Source organism: Lacerta agilis, chromosome 10 (assembly GCF_009819535.1).
Source record: "Lacerta agilis isolate rLacAgi1 chromosome 10, rLacAgi1.pri, whole genome shotgun sequence".
Taxonomy (NCBI): Eukaryota; Metazoa; Chordata; class Lepidosauria; order Squamata; family Lacertidae; genus Lacerta; species Lacerta agilis.
Window position 1 is genome coordinate 37,294,212 of NC_046321.1, and position 26,653 is coordinate 37,320,864.

The 26,653-nt window shown below is 38.3% G+C and overlaps 1 protein-coding gene across 1 annotated transcript in view; it reads right to left on the minus strand.

Annotated features, from left to right (window-relative positions):
• LRRIQ1 (leucine rich repeats and IQ motif containing 1) overlaps positions 1-26,280 on the minus strand; it is a 95,933-nt gene extending 69,653 nt beyond the window's left edge. The window contains 17 exon segments of the mRNA XM_033162655.1: positions 1,971-2,064; positions 3,200-3,273; positions 8,953-9,080; positions 10,319-10,512; positions 16,246-16,396; positions 17,513-17,589; positions 17,592-17,664; positions 18,512-18,807; positions 18,810-18,999; positions 19,002-19,316; positions 19,319-19,852; positions 20,498-20,572; positions 21,616-21,845; positions 22,195-22,315; positions 24,832-24,926; positions 25,492-25,603; positions 26,138-26,280. Of these exon segments, the coding sequence (XP_033018546.1) occupies positions 1,971-2,064; positions 3,200-3,273; positions 8,953-9,080; positions 10,319-10,512; positions 16,246-16,396; positions 17,513-17,589; positions 17,592-17,664; positions 18,512-18,807; positions 18,810-18,999; positions 19,002-19,316; positions 19,319-19,852; positions 20,498-20,572; positions 21,616-21,845; positions 22,195-22,315; positions 24,832-24,926; positions 25,492-25,603; positions 26,138-26,278 (2,900 nt within the window). The 5' untranslated portion in view covers positions 26,279-26,280.
• Between the last annotated feature and the right edge of the window lie 373 nt (positions 26,281-26,653).

Genomic DNA, 26,653 nt, shown 5'->3' on the forward strand with positions numbered 1-26,653 from the left:
GTCATATAACATGGCACTACTTTAGTAAAATTACTTGTCTTTTACAATTACAGTACCAGTTATCTTTATCATGCAAGAATATAAAACATATTCACAAGTAATGCTGTGCTAGTCAATTTCTACATGTTTCTGCATATATGTTGTCTCATTTGCACCTGTCACATAAAACATGTTTAGAACAAGGTCTGCTCTAATTGGTATGACTCTTTAGAACCAGTTACTCATGGTGAGAATCAGGAATGGATCTCGGGCTCATGGTACCCTCCTTGGCCTGTTCCCTAATAACATACAACAGTTAATAGCTGAACTTATCCTCTGATCTAAGCATAATCCAAATTTTTGTGGGTTTTCCAACTTTGTAGAGGAATGAAGTTCCTGTGTGTGTGTTGCATATATGTGTAATATGACTTTCAGCTGAGTCTGATCCATTTTTAGAAAAATTGGTTTTCCAAAGTGAGTCAGCCACAGTTCCATGTGGAAAAGAGATGACTGAAAAGAATCTGAAAGGCATAACCAAATCAAGCATATGAAAGGAATGTGAAAAAGGAAGGAGACCAATCTAGCTTTAGAGATATTATCTTATAATTATTTGAAAACCAAAAGGAAAATTTTCTACAAGGTAGCAATGAAATACAAATTATTACTAAGAATGGAATGAACAGTATAACTTGGTATCATTGTTTGCTTCCACATGAACTCAATTTGATAGGCTTTTTAAATTAGACTGGGAATCACCTAGCAATTGCTAGTCTACATAACAAGTATCAGCATTGGAGAAACCGCTACCATCAAGAGCTACAGCAATTGTACTTCTAAGAAACAGGAAATACCCTTTTACGGATGTATTTGCTGAGCCACTTGAAGTCCAAAATGAACATGACTTTTTTTGGGGGGGGGGGGGTAAGGAGACCAGGGAGAAACAAATAAATTAAATAAAATGGATGTTGAAGTTGATATAGTTTTAACAGCATTGATTTTGAGGAGATGGGATACTGTATTTATGAAAGTGATGTTTCACGAGATTCCTGGATTAGATGCTATGAATCTGACCCTGGGTTGCTCAGAGAGCTCCAAAGAGCAACGCTCAGATGCCATCTCATTCATCCAATGTTCTGAGCAAAGCTCAGAAGATGCTTCCTAATGAGATGCTGATCTACCCTGTCAGTGCTTTTTTTGGCTGTTATTATGTGCAAGGTTTGTTGTTATTAGTTTTGCCCTTTGGTGAATTGGAGCAGAGGTAGTTTTAGGGTAGTGTGAGCAGTTTGGCCTCACCGGATGCCGAGCTGCATTGGGTGTTGCAACAACAATGTAGAACCAGGTTTGAGAGGCAGGGAGTGCCGAATTACATGCAGTGTTGCATAGGGCAACACTAAAATTTGAGAGCCCAAAGTCCACTACTGAGGGAAAGAGGAGACCACCAACTTGGATGGCTACAAAAGTGGCTTAGGCAAATTCATGGAGGATAAGACTAATAGTCATCCTCACTATGTAATACTTCTTGGCACTGAAGGATCCAGACTAGCTGAGTTCAATGAGATTAACTCTTGCGTAAAGTCTGTATAGGCTTGCAGCCTAAGTGAATTGAACTTAGGTCCTGTTGAAATCAGTGGAACAAGTTAGTCAAGAACCACAGAAAGCACTAGGAATTAATTGTAATTAACTTGATTTCTTTTCTGTGCAAATAATGATAGTAATCAAAAGTATTGGGAAATTTTTTTAGAACAAGAGACAATCATGGTTTTGTTTTCACATTCCCTTTCACATTCCCTTTGTGATGTATGTTGCTTCTATAAAATCTTGGGAAGAAGAGAGAAAAGGAGAGAGGAAGTGAAACAGCTCCCCAAAGTACATTTCAGTATTATTTGGTTAAAGGCATAGCTGGCTACCCTAGAGGAAGAAAAAAGAACAAAATCTCAGCCACCATATTGATACTCAGCACTTGTCACAATCTCTTACTCTCATCTGGTTACCTCCAGTTCTCTTCTTGAAGAAGTGGATTTCCTTGCAAGGATAATTCTCTTAGGCTATCACAACCACCAAGCCAATGAATGACACTATTAAGATCTGCATTTGTTAAGAAAAGTACAAATAAAATCAATGGAATAATTCTTTATTGCTGTTGGGATCACAACAAATTATTTTCAAATAATTGTCAAATTCAAAGAAATTAATTAAACCAAGTTCATCCTTCCAGAGATTATTAAATGTCATCACTAAATGCCAACCATTTCACCCCTCCTAATCATTGCAACATAGTTATATGGCAGATTATGTTCACTATATTGGGTTATAGGGAGCTAATTTGGACAAATTTCATTTGTTCATTTAATCACGCCATGAAACTTATTGCTGTCTTTTATTTTATTTACCTGAACATGGATTTGCATGAATGCTATTTAGTATGCTGTTTATCTTTGTTATATTGGTAGATGCCTGGCCAGTCTTTTTTCTTGGCTAAGGACAGTTGTCACTCATCAAATTCAAAATCCCTTGGCTACTATATGAAGGCATAGAAACTAAACTAACCAAGCCTTAATATAAAGTAAAATATATAATTACAGCAATATAGCAATATAAGGATACAAAGTAATTTTGATTGCCTTATCAAAGTAAGACTCTAAATTAGAATGAGTAACTTGATTTAGAAAACACAGAAGTTGTAGATGCTATTAAAAAAAACAACTAATGGTGTTTTAATTTGAACTGTTGTCTATTATGTAGTAATACATGTTTAAGTATTACTTAGATAAACTGTCCTTTATCTATGATTAATGGTTGAGGAGAAGACCTTGCCCACTTGCTCTCTACTTTTCCATTGTCATTAACCATGTAAAGGCTTCTGTCAGCACCACCCTTAAGTATTATTCAAGCTAAGCAAGATTTACTCTTAGCCAGGGTTATATCTGGGTTCCAATCCTTCACAAGAGCAAACTCTCAGCACTGCTCAGTACCTCAGCCTCAGCCATGGTTAAGCATAGCAAAGATTTGTGTTGGTGAAGAGATACCGGTAATGTGATTCGGGAGTACAGAAAATTTGTATACCAGCTCTAAACCATGCTTAAGAACAGTGCAACAAACAATATAAGCATTTTACAGTTCCCTCTGTATATGTGTGTCAACAATCGGGCTCACTTATATTTTACAATGTAGCATCTGAAACTCATGACAACAAATGTCCCTCTCCATTTTTTAAACTCACCTAATAAGCAGTTGTTACTGATATCTAGTTTTTCCAAAGACACAAATGGAAAAAGAGGTGCAAGTTGAGTCAAACTGAAAGAAAAACAACCAACATTTTAATAGAAAGTCAATGCAAAACTATGTTAACTATGGGAGAGAAAAAGATGGAACAGCTATTGCAAAACTATACCTTCAAAACCCAAATACAGGTATTTTTGTATCATTTGGTAGCAAACTGCCTGTTAGCTATCCAAGGTGCTAGAAGGTAATTGTAACAGTTTTCCATGTAATAACAGACAACATTGAGCAAGATTCAGGCAATGCCATAAACAATGGTTTTCAAAAGTAATGAAATGAACTTCCTAAGAGAAGAACAAGCAGTTCTGTGGAAGGCATAGTTTCCACATACCCCTTTAGTGGATGCTACTCTTGGGACAGAACAAAGGTGATCTCTTCCAATCAGTGCAGTGGAGATACTGCACTCTTATCTTAATTATTAGAATGAGAAATAAATGATGCATACATTGATTATATGCAATCTATTTGGCACACATTCCTAATTTTTTCTTAAGATCCCTCCCCCCACCCCGCAGCTAAATATAAAAGCAAGAACACCCACCCTTGTAGCTTAGAGACACTCTGAACCTCCTCATACAGTTATTTACTGCCTTAAGGAAAGCTTGGTATTAAAAAGAAAGAACCCTACCCAAAGAGATTTGTAACTGTAGACATATTGTGCCTTGCACCATCTGTTTGTTTTATAGTATATTTAACTCAAGCAGCACCTGAAGTTCTCAGAAACTGCTTCCCATGCAAAAGGTTCTTAAATGCATGACAACGTAACCTTGCAGCCATTAAATTTCCAAGATGTTATTCCATTAAAAAATATATATTGCCTTTCTTCTATTTGTCTCATTACTGCATGAGAGAAAGACTTTCTTATTATACTAACAGAAGGAGGATTATTGACCATGGTATTTATAGAGTTGAAGGCTGCAAGCCAGCAGCTTTGCAATTTTAGGTGGAAGTTTCACAGTAATGGGTCAAAGCAACAGCTAAACATTTCCCGTAACACAGAGTTGACAAACATTTTGATCACTAAAAGCTCAAATTGTGGCCATCCTGGATTACAAAAGTTAGCTTGTTTGAAATACTTTGGCAATAGACAAGTTAGGCTGTGGTTTAATGGTGTCTCCTGTTCTTATCAACTAAGTCTTACTCAGAGTAGACCAGTTGGAATTAATGAAGCTAATACTGTATAGTCATGTCCTTTAACTTCAATGAATCTACTCTGAGCTGGAAACCCCACCAAATCTCTGGCCAGTATACTGCTAACTTCTGAAATGCTCTGACGGAATGAGAACAGAGCGCACAGTAAAATCATAGATGTAGAAGAACTCTGTATGTAATACGTCTTATGTTGCTTGTTAATAATGGCATTTAGGGTGTCATAATTTAGGGAACTGGATGTCTTACTTGCCATTCAGATCTAAAATTCTTGTCCTGTACTATACAAGGCAAATCCTTTTTTTCAGTCTGTCATTCTATAGCTTCCTTTTCACTGGCAGTCTTTGTCTTTCCCCCCCTTTTTCTTTTTAGAAAATTCAAACCAGAAAGACAAAGGACATTACAGAAAACTTAATACCACTTGACCTTGTCCCACTAGCCCTGGGCATTAAAAGGATATAAATTACAAAGACGACACAGAAGTAAAAGATATTTTTTTAAAGTCCAATAGCTTCCTTTTTCTGGTATCATTTAAAGCCAAACAGTCGCAAAGGCAGGACAAAGACAGTCTGGGAGACTTATATGAAGAAAGCAAAACTGAAACAAACTTGAAAGTTAAATGCATGTGGTAGTGGGGGTTGGGGAGGAGAAGCTGCAAAGTGCTGAAGTGTATACTCCAAAATATGCACACTAAATACACATTTTGTCAAAATCCATTTATTGCTCTTCTCTGCAATGCAGATAGTTTCTTTATGGATGCTCACAGACTTTTCTTCTGTGTTATGCAACTGACTTATGTTTATTATTCAAAATAAAATAGCCACTTTTGCTGAATTAAAGATGCACAAGCATTAAAAGAAAAAGGCAACACTTCATATTGATAAAAAGTAATAAATAAAATGATACTTGATCATTACATAATGCATCTTGTAAAATATTTGTTTGGGTCATGATTCAGACAAAGCAAAGGCAATTAAGTAAAAATTCAAGGAGAAGTTTAAACATATGCTTGAGCCTGTGATCTCATGCCCACTTACTTGGGAATAAGTCCCATTAAACTCAATGGGTCTTACTTTTGAGTAAACATATATAGGATTCCATTGTATATTTCTTAAACAATCAATGGTACTTAAAAGAGGAAAGTCTTAGGAGTGATCCAGAGGTTGCAGCTGGTGCAGAATGTAGCAGCTAGGTTGCTTATGGGGCAAACTACCACCAGTTTATAACACCCTGCTTGGGGATTTGCACTAGCTGCCAATCTGTTATCAGGCCAAGTTTAAAGTGTGGGTACTAAAATATAAGGCCCTATGAAGCTCAGGCCAGGTTACTTGAGAGACCATCTTATCCCTTATACAACCAATAGATTGCTGTGGTCTGCAGGGGACTTTCTTCTGCAACTTCTAAAGATCTCAGAAGCCAACTCCACAGTAACTCGGAGCAGGACTTTTGCTATGGTTTCCCATGTTCTGTGAAATAGCTTTGCTGTCACTATACAACAGGTGGCCACTATCTGCACTTTTCGGAAACAACTGGAGACATTTTTGTACCGTCAGACTTTCCCAGCTGGATAAATGGGTCTTTCACATGTATGTCTACTTGTTAGGGTTTAGTCTTGTTTTAAATGCATTTGCTATAGCTTGTGTTTTTAAGCTGTTTTAATTATCTGATGCATAAATCACACTGAGACAGTTGTTTAGGTGAAAAATAAATCAGTAACAACAACAATAACAACAATAGTGTCCAGATCAAGGGAAGTAATGGTACCATTCTATTCTACATTGGTCAGACCACATCTGGAGTACAGTGCTCAGTTCTGGGCACCACAGTTTAAGAAGAGTGTTGACAAGCTGCAACACTCAGTAGTACTAGAGCTGTTCGACAGTGGAACGGACTACCTTGGAAGGTGGTAGACTCTCCTTCATTGGATATTTTAAAGTAGAGATTGGATGAACATCTGTCAGGGATTCATTGCAGGGGGGTTAACTTGATGACCCTTGGGCTCTCTTGCAACTTTACAATTCTATGATATGGCTTATTGTGTTTGTATATGTATCTGTATATATGTTTGTATATGTACTGTACTTTTCTGTGTATAAGACGAGGGTTTTTTTTTTACTCTAAAATAAGGTTTAAAAATGGGGGGCATCATATACACGGGTAGTGGATAGGGGTGATGAGTGACTTGGGTGGTTGCAGCCGTGAGCTGTAGATTGCCATTGGCAATTGGGTGTGTGATTGGTGGCTGCGGCAAGGGCTGCTGAGGATTGGCAGCTATAGTCAGCGAGCAGTGAGAGTGATTGTAACCGTCGGATTAGGGATTTACTGCACTCCCCCCCCCCCCAAAAAGCTCAACAACTTTTGGTCATTTTCTTAAATTTGAGTCCCCCAAAATAGGGAGTACTATACACGGGAGCATGTTATACACGGAAAAGTACGGTATATGTATGTCTCTTAACAATGGCTCAGAGATGGACCACTTATAAACACCATCTCCAACTCCTCGAAAGATTCCATCACTGGTATATTTGAAAATTTTTACACATCACTTGGAAAGACAGGTGAACTAATGCTAGTGTACTGGAAGAAGCAAAGGCCACCAATGCCAAATCAATGATTCTTCAACATCAACTTCGTTGGACTGCCCATGTTGTGCGGATACCTGATTATCGTCTTCCAGAGCAACTACTCTATTCCGAACTTAAAAATGGAAAGTGTAACGCTGGTGGTCAACAAAAAAGATTTAAAGACTCTCTCAAAGCAAATCTGAAAAAAGTAGTATAAACACCGGCAACTGGGAAACACTCGCCTGCAAGTGCTCCAATTGGAGAACAGCCTTTACCAAAGGTGTCATGGGCTTTGATGACGTTCAAACTCAGGACGAAAGGGAGATACGTGCTAAGAGGAAGGCAAATTTGGAAAACCCTCACCGTGATCAATGCCCCAGAAACCTATGTCCCCACTGTGGAAGGATGTGGATCCAGAACTGGCCTCCACAGTCACTTACAGACTCACTGTTAAAACTGTGTTCATGGAAGGCAATCTTACTCAGCTATGAGTGATCGCCAAAGAAGAATGCTCCCCAATCTCTTAACAATGGTTCAGAGATCTGGAGAACCCCTCAGACTTGCACACTTCCTTCCCTTCTCAACCTCATATGCTCCTCGGTCCCTCTTCTTTTCTAATTACTCCTTCTCTTTTCAGCATTAGCTGAAACAGAGTTTGAAATCATAGTTAGAATCAGGTTTCAAATGCTTATTTTATAGCTGCCTCTCCTGAGCTAACCATGGTTGGTGCTGTGAAATAGAAGGGTAGGGAAAAGTATTGAAAGCCTGAAAAGGAAAGAACAGGAGAGGGGTGCTCTTGCTCTCTTAACCACAGAAATTCCTACATGATACAACTTACAAAACTTGATGGACAATTACTTTGAAAAGGGCGAAGGTATTCTGCTTAATAAACATATGGTACATATGGAAATATTATTATTGTTGTATATATTTTTATCCCACCTTTTCTCCTGATAGGCACTTGAGGCACAGATAAATAAGGACAGCTTTGAAATATGAAAATGTGTTCTTCTCACATCATGCAGATATAATGTACTTCATTCTTTTAACAGGGGCAGTCATCCAGATAAACATACTGTTCAGATTTTTAATATGTGCAATGCTTTAAAAAATATTACGAGTCACCTATCAGTATTTTGTCTGCTGAAACTTTATTAAGCATCCATGTTTACCTTTAAAATCAATTATTCCTATCATAAACTAAAGATGAAGACCTGTTATCATCTATTAGTTGGAAATTAGACTTTCCTACTGGAGCTCTATTCTTAAGGAATATATGGATTCACAATCCTAACATTCATAGGGGCTTCCAGCAGTCAACAAAAAGGAAATGACACTCACTGCACACTCTTAAGAAGAAATCATACAACTGCATCAGCTGCAGGATAAAAGCAAAGGAACAGCTTTTCTTTCAACAGCTTACTTCATTACATTCAATCCTTCTGTACAGAACATCCAATCACTTATGCCATAGCAAAAGCATATGGAGCTGCTTAGAACATGGCCACATTGGAAAAGAAACTACAAATATCAACTACTGAACTACTACATTTTTTACTGCTTTAATCATCCATTCTGCTGATATTGTCATCCATTCCAGCTATATTTATAGTGCCTATCCACTTCATCCTCATTCTCACTTTTGCCCAAACGATTTATGTTAAAGATGTTGACACATACAGCAGAGGTACGGGAAGCTTTTCCTGCTAGAAATGTCAGCCAAATATCCACTCAGCTATTATGACAGAGTGCTTCCTTCCACACAACAGGAAGCACTTCACCAGCTGTCGACTGCAATATACAGCAGCAAAGGGAGGGGAAAGAGAGAAGTCACACAACAGGGTTCAATATGTATGAAAGGGCCATGGCTGTATGCTTTGTATGTAGAAGGACCAAGACTTGATTGCTTGTATTTCCAATTTTAAAAGGGTCTGAACTTTATAATCCACCCCCTCAAAAAATATAATGTTATTAGTTTTACCTGTTTTGTGAGATAAAAAGTATCTGTAGCAAAGGCAGCCAATATGTAGAAAGCTTTTCCAATGTTGAGATGCTGTTGTCTTCCAAGTATAATTCTCTTAGCAAAACATGATTTTCCAGGCTGGGGAACTAAGCATATATCAATAGCACATTAACATATTATTATAGCACATTGCCTATCATACTAAAATGACTAAGGCAGCAATCTTATTTGCAGTTACTGCAGCATAAGTTCTTAATAGGTTTTTGAAATATTATTGTTAATTTAATACTGTGTTCCACTTTGAGCACTATTTTGTGGGGAAATGGCATCCAAATAAACAATTGATGATGTTACATACACACAGGTGTGTGTTTGTGTGTGTGTGTACAAATATACATAGGACCAAAATTAAATACAGGAGGTTCAATCTGTGACGTTCCTTTGAAAAACTGAAATGTATACTCAATAATGTATAAGTGACCATTCAACAGCAGCAATGGGGGATATGATTGTGAGTACCATACATATGCATACAGGTGTGCGTGTGTATGGTGCTGCCCAACACTCCTTTCCCAAAACATTATATAAGAAATAAGATTAAATTTGAAGTTTTATAAAACAGGTTAGTGGTGACAATATGTGATTCCCTCTCAGGATGATCGAACAAAACCTATGCATTGATAAGAATGGGACACTCCAAGTGTCATCTTAGAAGAGGCACTGCGCCTTCTCTATTGAACATGAAGGAATGTATTATGTAAAACAATGTATGCTGTGGCACATAAATACATCTTTAGAAACCCAAAAGTGTGCTTTTTATTCAGAACTACTTGTTTTTCTCACCTGCAAATATAATCAACTAATAGACTAAAACTCACATGAAGAAGCAATCTTAAGCTCCCTGCAAAGTGTTGTTTGATGCTTTAGACCTTCCACCAAGTGGATAGAGCGATCCATGGGTGGAGAAGCTCTACTACCAGAGATGTCTTGGGAACAGGATATTTAGGGGTGACTGCTATCACGGAGTAAGCTCACTGTTGCATTGCTACCAAGTAACAATCCAGCAGATTCTCCTCAGAAGAACATGTGGTCATCTGGTTGGCCATTGTAAGAATACGACTGTGTCTTTGGTCTGATCCCTGAATGGGTGTTCTTAAGTTTTTTAAAAAACTACACCAAACTTAAAAACTGGTGCAGCTATTTTCTTCTCATTTAAAGAAACGGAAAGAGAAAAATGAAAAAGCAAAAAAGAGAAATTTGGGGTGCCTGGCATGAGTCTAGAAAACAACAATTTCTCTACCACAGACATTCCCCCACGCCTAGAATTGCTCTGTAAGACTTCTTTAATTGGATAACAGCCAAGGTGTTGTTGTTGTTTTTTTACCTCATTGAGGTTATTCCCTTGTAACTTCAGAATTTGAAGAAGGCCACAATTTTCAATGCCATCAATTTGAGTAAGATGATTAAAGGAACAATCTATATACACTAGAGTAGGAGTATGAGATAGTCCTTTGGTGCTGATCAATTGATTGTGATCAACAACAAGTCGTTGAAGATTTTTCAATGACTCCAATCCACCTAAAAAGTAAAGTTACAATATTTCAAAGCATTGAAATAAAAAAAATACATTGGTTTTGACTTACGGAATCAGAAGTACAACAGGCATATATTATATACATAAAAAATGAGTATGTTGCCTCTGTTTCCATCATAATACTAAATACCGTATATACCGGCGTATAAGACGACTGGGCGTATAAGACGACCCCCAACTTTTCAGTTAAAATATAGAGTTTGAGATATACTCGACCACAGATTTTCCACCCGGCATATAAGACGACCCCCAACTTTTGAGATGATTTTCCTGGATTAAAAGTAGTCTTATACGCCAGAATATACTGTAGTTACTAAACATGAGAAGGCATTGACATACTGGTATCTAGTCCATAATAAGATTGTTTATCGAACTCTTACTTCTTTTTGAAATCAGTAACAAGTAATAATAGCTTCCTATCAGCACATTTTGTATTTTATTCTCCGTTTGTTAAAACCACATAGCATTCATAAACCATTCACAAACACCGCATATTCTCTGTTTGAAGGGACGTGGATTTATTTCTTTACTGGAATATTTATGTTGTATTTTCATACAACAAATTCTCAAGGAAATTACATCTAAAATACATAAAATAAAAGACATATTAACAATAACTATATAAGAGCAGCATACAATCACATGACCTAAAATGAAAATAAAATCAGGACTGATAAAATCGAATGGCCTTTGCCTAGTGCTGGAGTGACATTAAGAAAGGTGCTAAGCCAAATATTGATATGCAGTGTAATTATTTTCATTGGACCCATGGAAGGATGGGGGGAAGTCAGGAGATTCAGAGTAATCTCAGTATTTGGATTCTGAATTGATGTTCGTTGGTGTGTTATATTTTTAAAAAATCAAATTTAAAAAAGTATTTTTTAAAAAAGAAAGGTGCTAAGTCAGGTTGCAAAGAATTGTCTAGGGTCAGACACTACCAAAGAAAAGGCACTTTCTCTAGTAACTACATGCAGCACCTTACCTGGTGGGTCCAATTAGAAAATGGCATTCAGTTAAGTTAGCTGTGTGCATGTTGTTGTGCACCCTTACATCATAGAAATATGGTGTGAAAACATAATAGGAGACTGCTGGGTCCATTTGAATGCCCCTCTAGCCCAGAGTTCTCCTTTTACAGTTGCTAACTGGATGCTTACAGGAAGCCCCATAAGGAGGACCTCAGAGCACATAGCTATTGTTGTTAGCCATCCTTTCATAATATCATCTCATCTTTAAAGGCAATCACGTTGGTGGCCATCACTACATCTTGTGGGAGTGAATTTCACTTTAATTAGACAAAAAGTAGAGGGGAAAAGCACAGAACAGGGAATAACAGATATTGTTAAGAAATCTGTAGGGTGGAGGCAGGGAAGATATTTTCTGATGATTCTTTTGGGCCACAACACTGGTTGCCATACATCCAGATTTTCCCGGACGTTTCAGCAATTTCCGCCCAGGCACTGTTTCCGACGGCCAAATCCTGGCTATGTCTGGGAAATTCCAGATGTATGGCAAACCTAGCTATAATGTACAAAGTGGTGTGTGATGTTGAGTGATGCTTTCCCAGTTTTTTTGTTTTGTTTTGAAAGGAAAACAACTTTTTGTGACATGGCATATGTGCTTGCTTGCTTATGTCTGCAAAACACTGATGGAGACAGAGAAAGAAACTAAAGTCAGTACGCTAACCTTTCTATTATTTGAATTCCAACTGTTTTATGGACTGGAAAATCCACAGTGCATGCTTGCAATTTGCTCTAATACAAATATTGCCACATATGGTCCCATATAACACTTTGATATCCATTCTTCAAAATGATTCTTTGTTAGAATTAGGGACATGATCTAACAAATAAATTTGCATGTGTAGCAGAGAACTATGTGTGCAGTGGAGACTTCTTGCTTTTACTATAGCTGTTCCTGCTGCCAAGTCACAAATGTTCTTAAACTTGAACTACAAATAGGCTCATCAGCTCTGGGAATTGCGAGGCTGAAAAGTTTACTGAAAGCTTATTTGGACTGAGGTCCAAGTTTCAAACCAGGAACTATGCCTTGAATCTCAGTTTAAAATACCTACAAATATTTCTGCTGACATGAAAAAATAGTTCCAACATTAATATAGCAATCAGCAGCAAATATCCTACTATCTATGACCAAATGCTTCTGCAAGGAGTACCATTCCTGCACTTATTCACTTGAAAGTAAATTGCACTGAATTCAACAGGTACCCATAGGAGTGTATTGTTAAAATGTCACAAGTTCTGCATTACATTAACTAAGTTTTTCTCAGATTTTTTAATACTAAGAATCTGACTACTGGTTTAAATATTATTTCCACTAGGACGGATTTGGTACCATTCCTCAATTACTAAAAAATAATTTCAAATATACTTAAATTTAAACGCAACATTGCAAGTCAGTGGTTTGGAATCCTGCTGTTAAATAATCTGGAAAGCTAACCTGCACCACCTAGTGGATTTATGGAATATAAAATAGTTATTTAGATTTGTCACTTTGGATTTATTGTTTCCTTAGGAAAGTCCAGTTATCATCCCCTCCTGCTGGCATAAAGCAGCAGACCAATAATAACAGTATATATAATAACAGGTTGAACTCTTGCTTGGTGCATTATCTGTTATTTTTTAAAATAAATCTTGGGATCCCCAAATCACATTGTAAGGGGTTAAACTAAATGTTGCATCAGGAAGTGGCTGTTGTGGTGGTACTCTGCTACCATCCTAATATTGAGGTTGCTGCTGTTTATTGGAATGGTGTCAGGTGATACAGGGGGTGGAAAGCGTTAGGATTGTGTGGGCACACCAGAGGAAATACTGGATTGGTTCTGCCTGTGTGCCAGTGCAGTCCTGGATTCATCTGCTACACCACTGTCCTGGTAAGTGGCAGCAATGCTTCCCCGCCCATACCCGTGTGCCATTAGTAATCACACCACAGTATTTTATTAAAAATGAAAACAGGAATTTCTTTTCCTGGGGCTAATAATTGGTGTATGTGTGTCAGAAGTAACAGTAGGGAGAGAAGGGTTAAACATTTCCTTCCCACAGGCTCCTTGCCTGCTATTAATTTTAAAAAGAGCATGTGCACACACTGACAGGTTTTCCATTATACATTTTGTGTCATGTGTAGTTTGGCCCGGTCTTTTTCGGGGGCGTGGGGAGGGGCATGGTTGGCAGGTACTGAAGAAGGTATGGAATTACTAACACTTCAAAAAAATAAAATAGCATACTTTTCTGTTTCTGATCCCCTGTAGGGACCACGAGGTTCATCTACCCCATGCAATGCAAGAATCCTTTGGCCAATGTGGGGATTGAACCGATGACCCTGAGATTATCTTTGTGCTATCTTTGATTTGTTAAGATGTTATTAAATCTATTAAAGCCCACAGCTTCTTTAATAGCTTAGTCTCTATGGTATAATAATATGTGATGCTTTGTTTTAAGGGTTCTGCATAACTCGCAAGGTAACAAAGCTTTATATTACTAATGAAAGCTGGTCCAAAGGAATATGTTTCTGATTTAAAATTATCAATAACCTAGACTTTCTTTCTTTTCAGTTCTTTTTATTAGTTTTCAAATTATTATACAATCATGAAGACAAAAAAAATCAGAATATATCCAAATTAAGGCATATTTGTAAATCTGAAACTAGTTTAAATTATTCTGATAATGAGGCAGTCGTATTCATGAAGGCAATACATTTTTTAAACAACAACACCCTTATTTTTATCAACTGAGTTTAAAACTATGCACTCTCTCTGCATTTAGTTTTACATTATGTGGAAAACAAAGGAGACACCAAAGAATAAAATGTTATATACAGACAGTGTAATTCACTGCATGCTTACTCAAAAGGAAGTCCTACTATATTCAAGGAACTTACTACCAGGTAAGTGACAGCAATTTAAGCCTCATTTTAAAGAACAGCCACAAAATCATTTGAACGAAATGTAATAAGGACTGGGGGGTTGGGTTGTTGCACTGCAACTTCCAATCTACCTACGGAAACTCTAAAAGGAGGGGGAAATCTTTAAAAACACAAGTCTATCTTTGTGTAATTCTATAAGGTGGTTAAAAAAACCTATCAATATGTGATTGTGTAACATGAAATGCAGCTTACAAACCAGACCTCCCCCAGCAGTTGATGGGACAGAAAGCAGGCTCCAAGTGGTTTTCTTGAACATCTACTTTCTCATTCAAACTCATCTCATTACGGGTAAGCACAGTGCTTTCATTGTATATACAGACAGGACAGGAGGCTTTTGCCCATTGGCCCTGTAGTCTTCATATCCAAGGCTCATCAATTCATATTTATGTCACTCTCACATTAATCTTTTCTGATATTCTACCTCAGGAAATTCATTCTGAAACAAGTAATCCTTTACAGTACTACTGGCACCGAAGACAGATGAACACAGATTCCAGCATTTCTGCTACCAATCAGTCCACCTTGTTGGTTTACCTTGGATTACTGATCTTTGAGATTTAATGAACACCAACAGTCACTATTCCAAGCAGAAGCTTGTGCCTAAGAAATCTGTCACTTTAATATAGAAAATTTAGCAATCTAAAACACAACCAACTGGATTGGGTGCATTGATATTATAAATGTTCACATTTAAATTAATATTTATATACAAGATTTATATACTAGAAGTAAAATAGCGTAACCTTTCACTTTCAATGTTGTAACCTTTTTTTGGGATGCAGAAACTTGGTATGACATCATATAAAGAGGCTTTACTGGAAAGAAGCATTCATTCAGCTACCTTGACCCTATCTTGCATAACAGGAGACTAATAGCAACAGTTTGGAAATATAAAATAAATTATAATGTCATTCTTTGGTTCATACTCCCCCTTGTTTATTATGTGCAGACATCTATTTGCTCATGGGGCTTTTTTGGCTACTTTTATTTTTACCACATTAAGATAGCCAAGGCAGTTTTGCTTTTATTCAGCTGAGTGCATGTTTCATTGTTGATTCATCAGTTGTATCCTCATGTTTTGAAAACCAGTTTCCTAATATGTTACTTCATTAAATGAACCACAAATCAGATGTGTACATGATTTTACTAATCATACTCATGTACACTACAGCCTGGATTCTGTTTCTTTGTCTAGCATGATCAACAAAAGGAACCCACCCAACAAAAGGGTGGGACTATGGAAACAAGAGCAAAATCTTCTCAAGTGCTCCAATTGAAATCTATGAGACAACCAAGCAGCATGAGATGCACTGAGAGGGAAGGAGGAGAGCAGACATTAGGATCAACAGTGCACCAAATGGAAGACAGGTCTTCCTTCAACTATGTCCGCAAATTTCTGTGAGCTTTCTTGTTTACTTTACCTTGAAACAAGTTAATCAGCAAGACTGGCCATTTATATAAAATCTGCTCCCCACCACAGACACTGAGTGCACCAGGGAATATGTAAATAGGCACCTATTTACTTTCCCTGGTAAATGAAAGTTGTTTACTTGTACTGAAGTGTAACTAGGAACCACAAGACTGCCCACCTCTGACCTGACTCTCAGTGCTGAGACAACCACCATATTTTTAAAAAGGGCAGACCACAGAGGCTACTAACCCAAACCAATTAACAGAGGAGTTTATTGTTAATCACTTAAAAATATCTTATTAAGAACATTTATTTACCTACAAATGGTTCCAGTTCTATTATTTATCAGTGGAAATAGTCAGCCCCTTACCAATTCGAGTGATTTTATTGTAGGAAAGTTCAAGATTCCAAAGATTATTGCAGCCATATAAACCATGAAGGGATGAAATGTCATTTTTGTTCAGAATTAGAATGCAGAGACTTTCTAGATTCTCACAATTAATCCCCTTAATATTGTTTTCCTGTAAACGAAACAAACCAATATTTCAAGTTTTATTTCATTTTTTTTGGATGAACTAAAAATAAATAACAGTACAATCCTATTCATGTCTACTCAGAATGCTCAATAAATTGAATGAGATTTATTGCCAGATAAGTGTTTAGGATTGCAGCTCTTGCCTCCGATCCTGATTAAAACTGGTACAAAAATCAGTCTGAGCCAGGCTGAATTGGGAGGGAGGTTGGTTTGGGTAGGTTCCCCCAGGTGAGAGGCAAAGGAGTACAGTTATGGGATTACTATCTTCTGCCTACCACATGGGATACACTTACTTGTGAGCTTTAGTTTATCATCTGTGGCCCTAAACTTTGTGCTGTACATAGGGTTATTGGATGAAGGTGTTAAGATGTCTCTGGATGAGCCTTTGGCAGGCAGTTACAGTAAACTGCTTCAATTCCATTCATTGTAGGCAAGAGAATATTTAATTTGAGTGGAGGATCTGATTACCACCTGGGATGGAGGTCTAGATGTTTGGCCTTTTTCAGCTCCTCCAGCAGTTTTTGATGGGGCTAGCCAATAAGCCCTCTGTTTGTTAGTGCTATTACTTAATACCAGGTGAGTCTGTAACTAAATTATGTTCATCCCTGATTTGACCTTGAAGGGGATGACCTGACATGTATTACTGAGACTCACATGCATAAACTGGGTGGGCATGGGGTAATTCAGCTGCACACATCTGAGTGCTTGGTATGGTACAGCACCAGACGAGTCTAGATGGTCAAAGGTGTGTGTGTTGGCACTGTCCAGAAAACCTATTGATTTGGGGATGGGCTTAGAGGCGCTGCATCTGTGTTAGACAGATTTGGGATGCTGTCAGTGTATTCACCACCCTGCTGATAAACAGCCTCCCTGACCAGGCTGGTCACTAGCAACGTACTAGATGACTGCAGGACAACAGTCCTGGGTGACTTCAATATCCGTATGAAGGTTGCTATTTGAAAATATGATGCTGGACTAGCTAGACCTTTGGTTTGATCCACAAGGGCTTTAATGTTCTTACTGTATGTGCAGTGGATGTGTAACAGCACATTTTGAAATAATTTCCACTTCAACATGGACTAAAAAATACATAGTACAGTACCTCTGCATCTATGTATTTTAGATCTTTGCAGTTGCTGAGTCCTTCCAAAGAAAGCAATCCACAACGTCTGAGACTCAAAATTGTAGCTTTGAACACTGTGACAACGTGGAGAGGCTGCAGCCCGGCAAATCTTGAAAGGTAACTGTGGTCACCTATACACATTCAATAAGAAAAAGTATATACAGTCATACCTCAGGCTGCGCTCCGCTGCTGATTGCACGTTTTCAGGATATGAACGTGCCGAACCCAGAAGTACCGGAACGGGTTACATCCGGGTTTTGGCGCTCGCACATGCACAGAAACACTAAATCGTTCTTTGCCCATGTGCAGAAGCGCCGAATTGCATTACGCGCATGCGCAGCGGCACGGGTTGTGAACACTGCGGGTTGCGAATGCGCCTCCCACACGGATCACGTTCACAACCCGAGCGTCCACTGTACTCTTGCAACATTTGAAATATATTTGCAATGCATTATATAGCTGTGATTTCATACCATCCAAAATATTGTTTCTAGCTGCCAACAAAAAAGTTTGGAAAAATCCAAATCCTATCAGGAGGTGGGGGTAGAAAACAATTCATGACATCTAACACACCACAATGGAAAGATATACTTCTTTGTGCCAACAATTCAACAATTGTTCTACGCTACTGTAACTCTCATCTGCTCATCCACTACTCTGCAGGCTGTGTAAGAGGTGTAAAGTCTCTTGGAAGGTGTGATCAGCTTGCCTAACTGCACAATACTGCCATAGTCCTTACCCAACCCTTGCATGAACAGAACTAGAGCACACAGTGAACAAGGAATGTGGAAAGAGTTTCTATAAAAATCAGTAAATATTCAAGCATTTTTGGCAAACTTTATGATTCCACGTCTTACTTCCTCTCAGGGGAATGTTATGTCAGCACTAAGAACCTTCGAATAGCTTGCAATACATAAGCACTAAAAGGATTTTACAAGACATTTGTATGACAGTTTTTGAACTTGCAACTTTACTCACCTGTTGCAGAGAATTCCAAGGGCCAGCCTGCATTATCATGGCAGCACTCAGAGGAGGGATCAGACCAGAGGAGCATTTCCGTGGCCTGCTTCTTTCAACTATTTTCTTCCCCTGGTGTTCCCTATAAATTCTAGACCAGGATTTACACCCTTTCATCCATGCTAACCTCTTCTCTTCAATAGAATCTGAAAGCACGAGCAGTTGCTCAAAAGAATTGACTGAATTCTCACGTCTGGCCCAACAACTAGTGACTTCCTCATGAATTTCTTTTAAAGCAAGCTCTTTTTTAATATTTCAGATGCATAAGACCTATCTATCTGTCCAGTGCCTCCAGAGTCTGGCTGAACATCCATGCTGATGCAGCTGCTACGCCTGCTGTTTTCCTGGTTAACTACTGTAATAGTTTCACTATTGAGAGCATTTGTGTTACCATTTTCCTGAAATTCCACAGTTGTCAAAAAACGGTCTCTGTCATCATTCCCTACATGCATCTTTCATGTATTTCATCTTGTTTCTCTTTCTCATACCATTTTTCCTGCGTTTCATCTTTTTGTTGCTTTTCCTCAATTAGTTTCATTCTTCCATATTTAGCTTCCTCCTGTTTTTTTACCTTTTTGATTTCTTCCTCATTTGCTATTTCTAAAGCCTTCTCTGTATTTGGGGGGCCCATTCCCCTTTTTAATTTGGCATTTTCTTCTTCTTTTCGTTCTTCTACCTCTTCTTTTGCTATTAATTTCTTTGTTATTTTTGTAACATTATCAATATTGTCCAGCTTCATTTGCCTTTCTGATTTTTCAGTTTCATCATCTCCTTTGACTTCTTAATTCTTTTTCTGTTTTTAGCCAGCAGTTTTTCTTTATCCACATTTTCAGACTCCATTTTCTTTTCTATCACAAATTCTAGCTGGCCTTTTTCTGCCCTTTTCAGTTCTTCCAATATTTGTTGTTCTCGCTGAAATCTCAAAATTTCTTTCTTCTTTTCATATTCTTCATGCCTCTTCATCTTTTCCTCAAGTTCTTGCCTCTCTTTTTCTTCCCATCTCTTTCTTTCTTTCATCTCTTGTTCCTTCTTCTCTAGGGCCCTCTTCATCAATCTTTCCTGCTTTTCTTTCCTTTCCCTTTGCATCGCTTCTTGCAATTCTCTTTGCTTTTCTAGTTCTTTTTTCCTTTCTTTCAAGACAGGGGAATATTTTTTGTACACCAAGAAGGCTCTAAAGGTAGCTTGGATTTTTACAGCGGCCATATTCTGCAGTTCTGCCAAGTGTTGTCTTTCCAAAGCTTGTTGTTCTTCAAATGCCTTTTTTTCTTCTTCTATTTGTATCTGTAAGTTATTCATCAATTCCTAAACCCAAACAAAAAAGTAAGCTTTTGTAAGAAATACCAAAATTATGATGTACAAATCATATAAAATAGAAACTGATATTAATGGTTGCATATTCAATAGGTTGCATATTAAATAGACATATTAAAACAGGCAGGTCAGAGGGAGGCGATGCCAATCTATTTTTAACATATATATTGAACTGTTTTCCATTTATTGTTCAGTGTATTGCTGTTATATTCATAATAATATGAAATGAACTATTTGTAATTCTCCTAGCAGGTGTAGAAAAAGCATGTTGCTATCCTGAAAGAAAAAACTTGGGATGGTATTCAATGCTAGTATCATAGGTGCCAATTCCCTGGAGCCCTGGGTGCCCAAGCACCCACAAAATTCCCAATGAAGGGGCCAGGCACCCTAAAATTACAATGCCAGGGCCATTCAAGCTGCATGACACCCATGGCCGCAGACACCCATGGTCACGGGGCCAAGAATCAAAGTAGACTTATTAAAGTTAATAGACATGACTATCTTAGATGCATTAATTTCAATAAGTCTACCCTATGATGGTTTGGGCATGACATGTGGGCTGAGGATTATTTTCCTATACATAAACTACAATGCTACAATCTTATAAAATTGTCAACATTCTTGTATGTAAATTACCTCATGCTGTCTCATTTGTTCTTTCCACGACTTCTCCTCTTTCATCAGCTCCTTTTCCATCACTGCCTGTTGTTGCTGTACATAATATAGATCATCAATGTTAGCACTTCAATGTAATTTATTAATGTAGATATAAGAATGTCTGACAGAGGAGGTGCATGTAAAAGAGTAACAGAAAAGGCTGGAAACTTATAAAAACCAAATGACAAAAGCTGAAACATTTCCTAAATTCTGTTCCTCTAGAAAATCATACTGGTCCTTTGATTGTTGGTATTCTTATAATAAACAATAAAGCAACGTTTCTGAACACACTCTTAGATAATATGTGTAGCACCAGAGAGAAATACCTTTGTACCCTAAAGGAGCTGATTGTTACAATACAATTCCTTTCCTGTAACATCTGTAGTATAAGATATATCAATGTCAGTGAAAAGCATGTCAGAACTTAACAATGACTAGCATATTATGAAGAATCAGTTCTTTTATTTAAGATGTAAAGGTAAAGGTAAAGGGACCCCTGACCATCAGGTCCAGTCGTGTCCGACTCTGGGGTTGCAACGCTCATCTCGCTTTATAGGCCAAGGGAGCCGGCATTTGTCCGCAGACAGCTTCCGGGTCATGTGGCCAGCATGACAAAGCCGCTTCTGGCGAACCAGAGCAGTGCACGGAAACGCCGTTTACCTTCCCGCTGGAGCGGTCCCTATTTATCTACTTGCACTTTGATGTGCTTTCGAACTGCTAGGTGGGCAGGAGCTGGGACCGAGCAATGGGAGCTCACCCCGTGGCAGGGATTCGAACCGCCGACCTTCTGATCAGCAAGCCCTAGACTCTGTGGTTTAACCCACAGCGCCACCTGGGTCCTTTTATTTAAGATGTAGCTAGGTTAGCTACACATGGCACATATATGTTTAAAATTTTGTTGATTATCATGCTATATTTGCATGATTTAATGTATTAAATTAATGTACTTCATTAATGTATGTTTTATATTTTTTCTGATGTTTATTGTTTTTTAATGCATTCAAATTAGTTTCAGTCTAAAAACAAGATATACTAAATAAATAAAAGATACAACCCACAGGTTTTTAATATGCCCATTATCTACATTAAAATATTACCGCATGGAACATTTCTAACTTCATTCTTTCAGCCTCCAGTTCCTCCTGCCGTAGTTGCCTCCTTTTCTCCTCCTCCTCATTTTGTGTTTCTTCCATGTACTGCTTAATTTTCAACTGTTTTATTCTTTCATTTTCAAGTTCATTTTGCTTTTCTTCCCAGAGCTCATATTCTCGCTTGCATCTTTCTTCAACTTCTCGGAAAGTAAAGCTAAAGTCTGTGTCACCATCATCTAGAAGAATGCAGGCATGAGAACTTGGAATCAGTGATACTATTCCCCCCCCCCCCCCCGAACTGTGTTGCCAGCTCCAGGTGGTTTTCAGAATTTGCATTAGACCAAAAAAAACAAGGTGTATGGTGTTTTTTTTGCCTGTGATAATGTATTTTAACATTCTGCACTAGAGGAGGTTGCTTCATCTTCAACGTCACTAACAGATCAGATCATGCAGATGCAGCTCATATCATGCAGATGTAGTACCATGTATGGAAAATAACTGAAGTCTGGCTAAACAATATTGATCTGGGCTAAGTCATGAAGATGAGTGATTTTCTGTTAGTCACTATATTACAAGATTGTTTACCTGTCAAAGAACATCTATCAGCAATTTCTCTGGAAGCAATGTCTCCATTATCATTGGCCTCTATTGTATTATCAGAAGTCACACTGATCTGTTGTTCTTCATCTTCTATTTCAGACAATACCTAAACAGCAACAAATATTTTCAGGATAGTGTAGTTGAGCTTAGAACTATCAAACTATACATAGAAGCAGTTATGTTCTATGCTAGTCATCGTTCAAAATTGCAAGAGATATGGTAGGAGAAATTTTTGGTAATGGAACAGATGTTATTTGTTATGGATGAAAAACTTAGGAGCACTTGTATTGGCCACAATCCAACTTGGTGTGTGCAGACTCTTGTTGTAAGAGTAGCAATCTTACTATTCAGTTGTTTAATGAGGAGGAGAACTGAATTAAATTCCTTTACTTTCCCTCCTAAGCTGCTAATCAGAAATATTGCTGATTTTCGAATGGGGGTTTGTGTTTACAACCACAGCTAGATTGGTGAAAGAAAATGTGAATGCAATATAGCACTAGCTTGCATGTAAGACTTCTTAATGAATTAGGGATGTCTGCATAGAAGTCTACTTCAATATGCATATTGCCACAAGCAAAATATGAGACAAGCCTCCTACCCAACAATAGGTTTGTATTTGTATTACCGTTTGTATTTTAACAAAGATATATTCAAAATATAATTTTAAAGGAAGTTTAGAGCAACCACCAAGCTTATCAAATTATTTCTGTTATGACAATCAATGTAAGCTTATCTCTACATGTGTCACGTTTCTGCTATATTGTTATTGCTCTCCACTGCCAAAATCTAATCAGATCCTGATTTTTTTTCTACATATGAAACTTTATTTTTGTCATAACTAGCCAGTTTCTAAAAAGAATGTCACTAGGAACAGTTTTTCTGGAAACATATATTTGAACTATGTATTAGTGCAATGGGAAAAAAGAAAACACACACATACACACACACATACATGGTGGTGTGTTTTTTTTTTTTTTTTAAAAAAAACCTATTAAAAATATTTCCTTATATTTGAACTGGAATTTTTTTTAAATAAAGAGAATGGTAAATACTAAGGTTTTCTCAAATCAGGTGTGGGGAACCTTTGGCCCACAGATATTGCTGGCCTACAAGTCTCCTGACCCTTGGCCATGCTTGCTGGGACTGGTGGGGGCAGTAGTTCAGCAACACCTAGAGGGTCAAAAGTTCCCCATACCTATCTTACATAATAACCAGATTATTATTAAATAACATGTATATAAGCATGTTAGTCATAGCTGAAGAGGAATTTCATGCAGGTGAGTGAGAGGGCTGGCATCCATTTTTTGAACCCAGTACAGAAGCCAGTTTAATGGCTTGAGGAAAGAAGCCACCAGGTCTGAACCCAACAGAGAAACCCAGTTTTCTCACCCTTCTCTGCCAACCCCAGCAGATCTTCTAATGGATGGACTGTTGTTTGGTAAAGCTTAGATTCCTGGTGGTAATTCCCTTGTGCAAGGGTGGTAGCCCAGCCCTTGGAGGCTGTTAGAACCGACAAGGTTCCTGAATGCTCTTGAGAATTGACCAGTGGAAAATGCTGATGATCTTTTCAAAGTCCTGTCTCACTACAGAATGGCAAGCTAAGACAGGAGGTTGACACAATTGCTTCTGAGCATCCTCTCCAGCACTGTGCAGTCCAAGTAGATCCTTGATATTCTGAGGAACTAAAGCAGGGGTCGGCAACCTAAGACCCATGGGCCACAAGCAGCCTATGGGAGTCGTTTAACCGGTCCATGGACCCCCCCTGCCCACTCGGGAACCCCTGCCTCCCGCTCGGTCAGTTCCCGTGTGCTGCACTAAACTGGCATGGAGCAGAGCAGGGACCGCCTTCTGCGATGCTGGCCAGCTTCCCATTGGCTGCAGGAAGCTCCTGCAGCCAAAGGGAAGCTGCACACGCCTCCTCTGTGCTGGAAGGAGTGCTGGAAATAGCGTTTGCTTGTGCGTGTGTGCACTCCGGCCCACCGCGGTGTCTGCGGGACTGTAAACCGGCCCAAGCCACAAAAACATTGCCGACCCCTGAGCTAGAGGCTATGCAGAAAGCCTGATGAAGATTAGTTAGCGCACATAACTGTGCCTACCCTGAGGCTGTGCAGATGACTAAGGCACATTTTGCAGCCTGCATTGTACCCCCTAGCAGCTGGCCAGTGGAGCTATTTCAGATGGTCCAGAAGTTGCTGACTCCCATTGTGAAGGAACATCTTGTCCACACCATCTGCTTGCATAAACTGAAGCCAAGACCACAACACACCACTGATCCCACAACATATCACATACTGTAGGCATGTTTGGCAAGTGGAATGAGCAGTGGCAGTAGCCCTAGTAAATATATACAGAGGACACTTGGGTTGCGAATGCGATCTGTGCGGGAGGCACGTTTGCAACCCGCAGCGTCCGTAAACCACAGCGCTGCGTCTGCGCACGCACGGGTTGCGATTCACTGCTTCTGCGCATGCACGAAGCGTGATTTAGTGTTTCTGCGCATGTGTGAGTGCCAAAACCCAAAGTAACCCGTTCCGGTACTTCCAAGTTTGGTGCGTTCGTATCCCGCAGTGAACGCAACCCGCAGCGAGCGCAACCCGAGGTATGACTGTATAGAGAGAATACCCTTTTCTTTAATTCTTCTGGATCTTCATTATATTCAGAAGCTAACTCTGCCAAGCATTCTGAAGCATTATTAGGAACTACCTTGTATATATTACCTGCAAATAAAGAAAGTATAATTTAGACACTGCAGAAGAAGTTACTGTTCAAAGCTTCAAATAACTCTTTTCAATGAGACATCCTACTAGCACATAAGATAGTACTGTACTTCTTTCCAAATGGGCAGGGTTATTTTTAGGTTGGATCATTATATATCCAACACTAAAAATAAGTTCCATACAAGTTCAGGCCTGCTTATTCTAACTTTAAAAGACTCATTAAAATTCCAATGAAAGGAATAGGTAAGTGTTTTATACAAACTATACTTAGGATATCTTAATAATCAAAGCATAATTTGTGGCAGTGTTTCTACCAGTCTCCTAAATTTGCACTCCCAGGTATTTCCCTGTTAAAATTTACAAAAAAATCTCCATAACAGTGATAAACAGCCACTGCTACCCAAAGTGAGTATTAATATTTGCCTATTTAAATATTTTGAATACTGCTAACTTACTTTTCAATTACAAATAATCCTAAAAATGTTTCAGTGCTTTAATTTCTCCTGTAAAACATAAGCATCTTACTTGTATACCAGTAGCATAACAAACTGACTAACTCACTTACTTGATATTTCATAGTTTTCCAAATCTTGCAAAATGAGCTTTTCTGCATTGTGGCTGCTGCTCTTCACAAAATTCAAATAATGGATAACTGATTCTGGTAGCTCATCTGAAATCTAATATACATTTTAAATTAAATTCTACATTATTTTCATATCAGGGTTGTTTGCAGCTAAGTTACAACCCTAGGTGGAACTGTGTAAGTTAGAACTATTGGAATACAAGTGCTGCAATCTCAAATCCTATTTATTTACTACATATTACCTTTCTGCTAATTCACTTAAAAACAGTTATTTGCCCATAGTTTAAGTAAGTTTATAAAAAATATATGGATGAATTCATAGGATAGCAGTGGGAAATCTTTAGCCCTCTGATGGAGTCCCTCTGAGAATTCGATGCTGGTTACAAACAGGGGGACTAAATTTATGTTATAATATGTTACTGCGGAATTTATATGAAAGTTTCTTTAGGGTCTATGATACTGAGAAATAAGCCATCCACATGGTACCCTCCATGGCTGTCCATGGCATATATTATCAAACAAACTAGTAAATATATCAATCTGCCAGAACTCTGTATACTGTATATGCTAAGTTTGTCAAGTATGCAGAAAGATCACCGTATGCCACCAAGTCCTGTGGAGTACTTACTGGTTCGCTGTCACTTGAAGCTTCTGCTGATAAATCAGGATCAAAATCAAGATCATCTACTTCAAAGGATGAAAAACTGATTTTGCTTAATTCAAGTTCTATTTCTTCTTCAATTTGTCGACAATCATCATCTTCCTCCATTCCTTTTATTGTAACATAGAAAAGGGAGGAAAGAAAAAAAATGCAAGTGCTGCTGAACTGTTAGTTCTACGGTTAACATTATGTTGTTGTTTAAGACCATTCTAAAATAATATGGCATGCCATCCATCTCAAGTAAAGGTGGAGGTATAAGTAGTGATCTTGACAGTATGAGGAAAGGGCCAGGTAGGTAGCTGCTGAGGTTTAGGTTGTGGAGACATTGCCTACCTTTGTCTAGTTGTTGTCACTGTCATTAACTGTGCTGCCTCCTCACTGGTTCATCTCCTTGTCCCATGCATAAAGGCCATTGTGGCTTAATAACAATTGTAGCTAATGTACTTCTGTTGGCCAACCACTTTTCAAAAGCAACACTTTGCA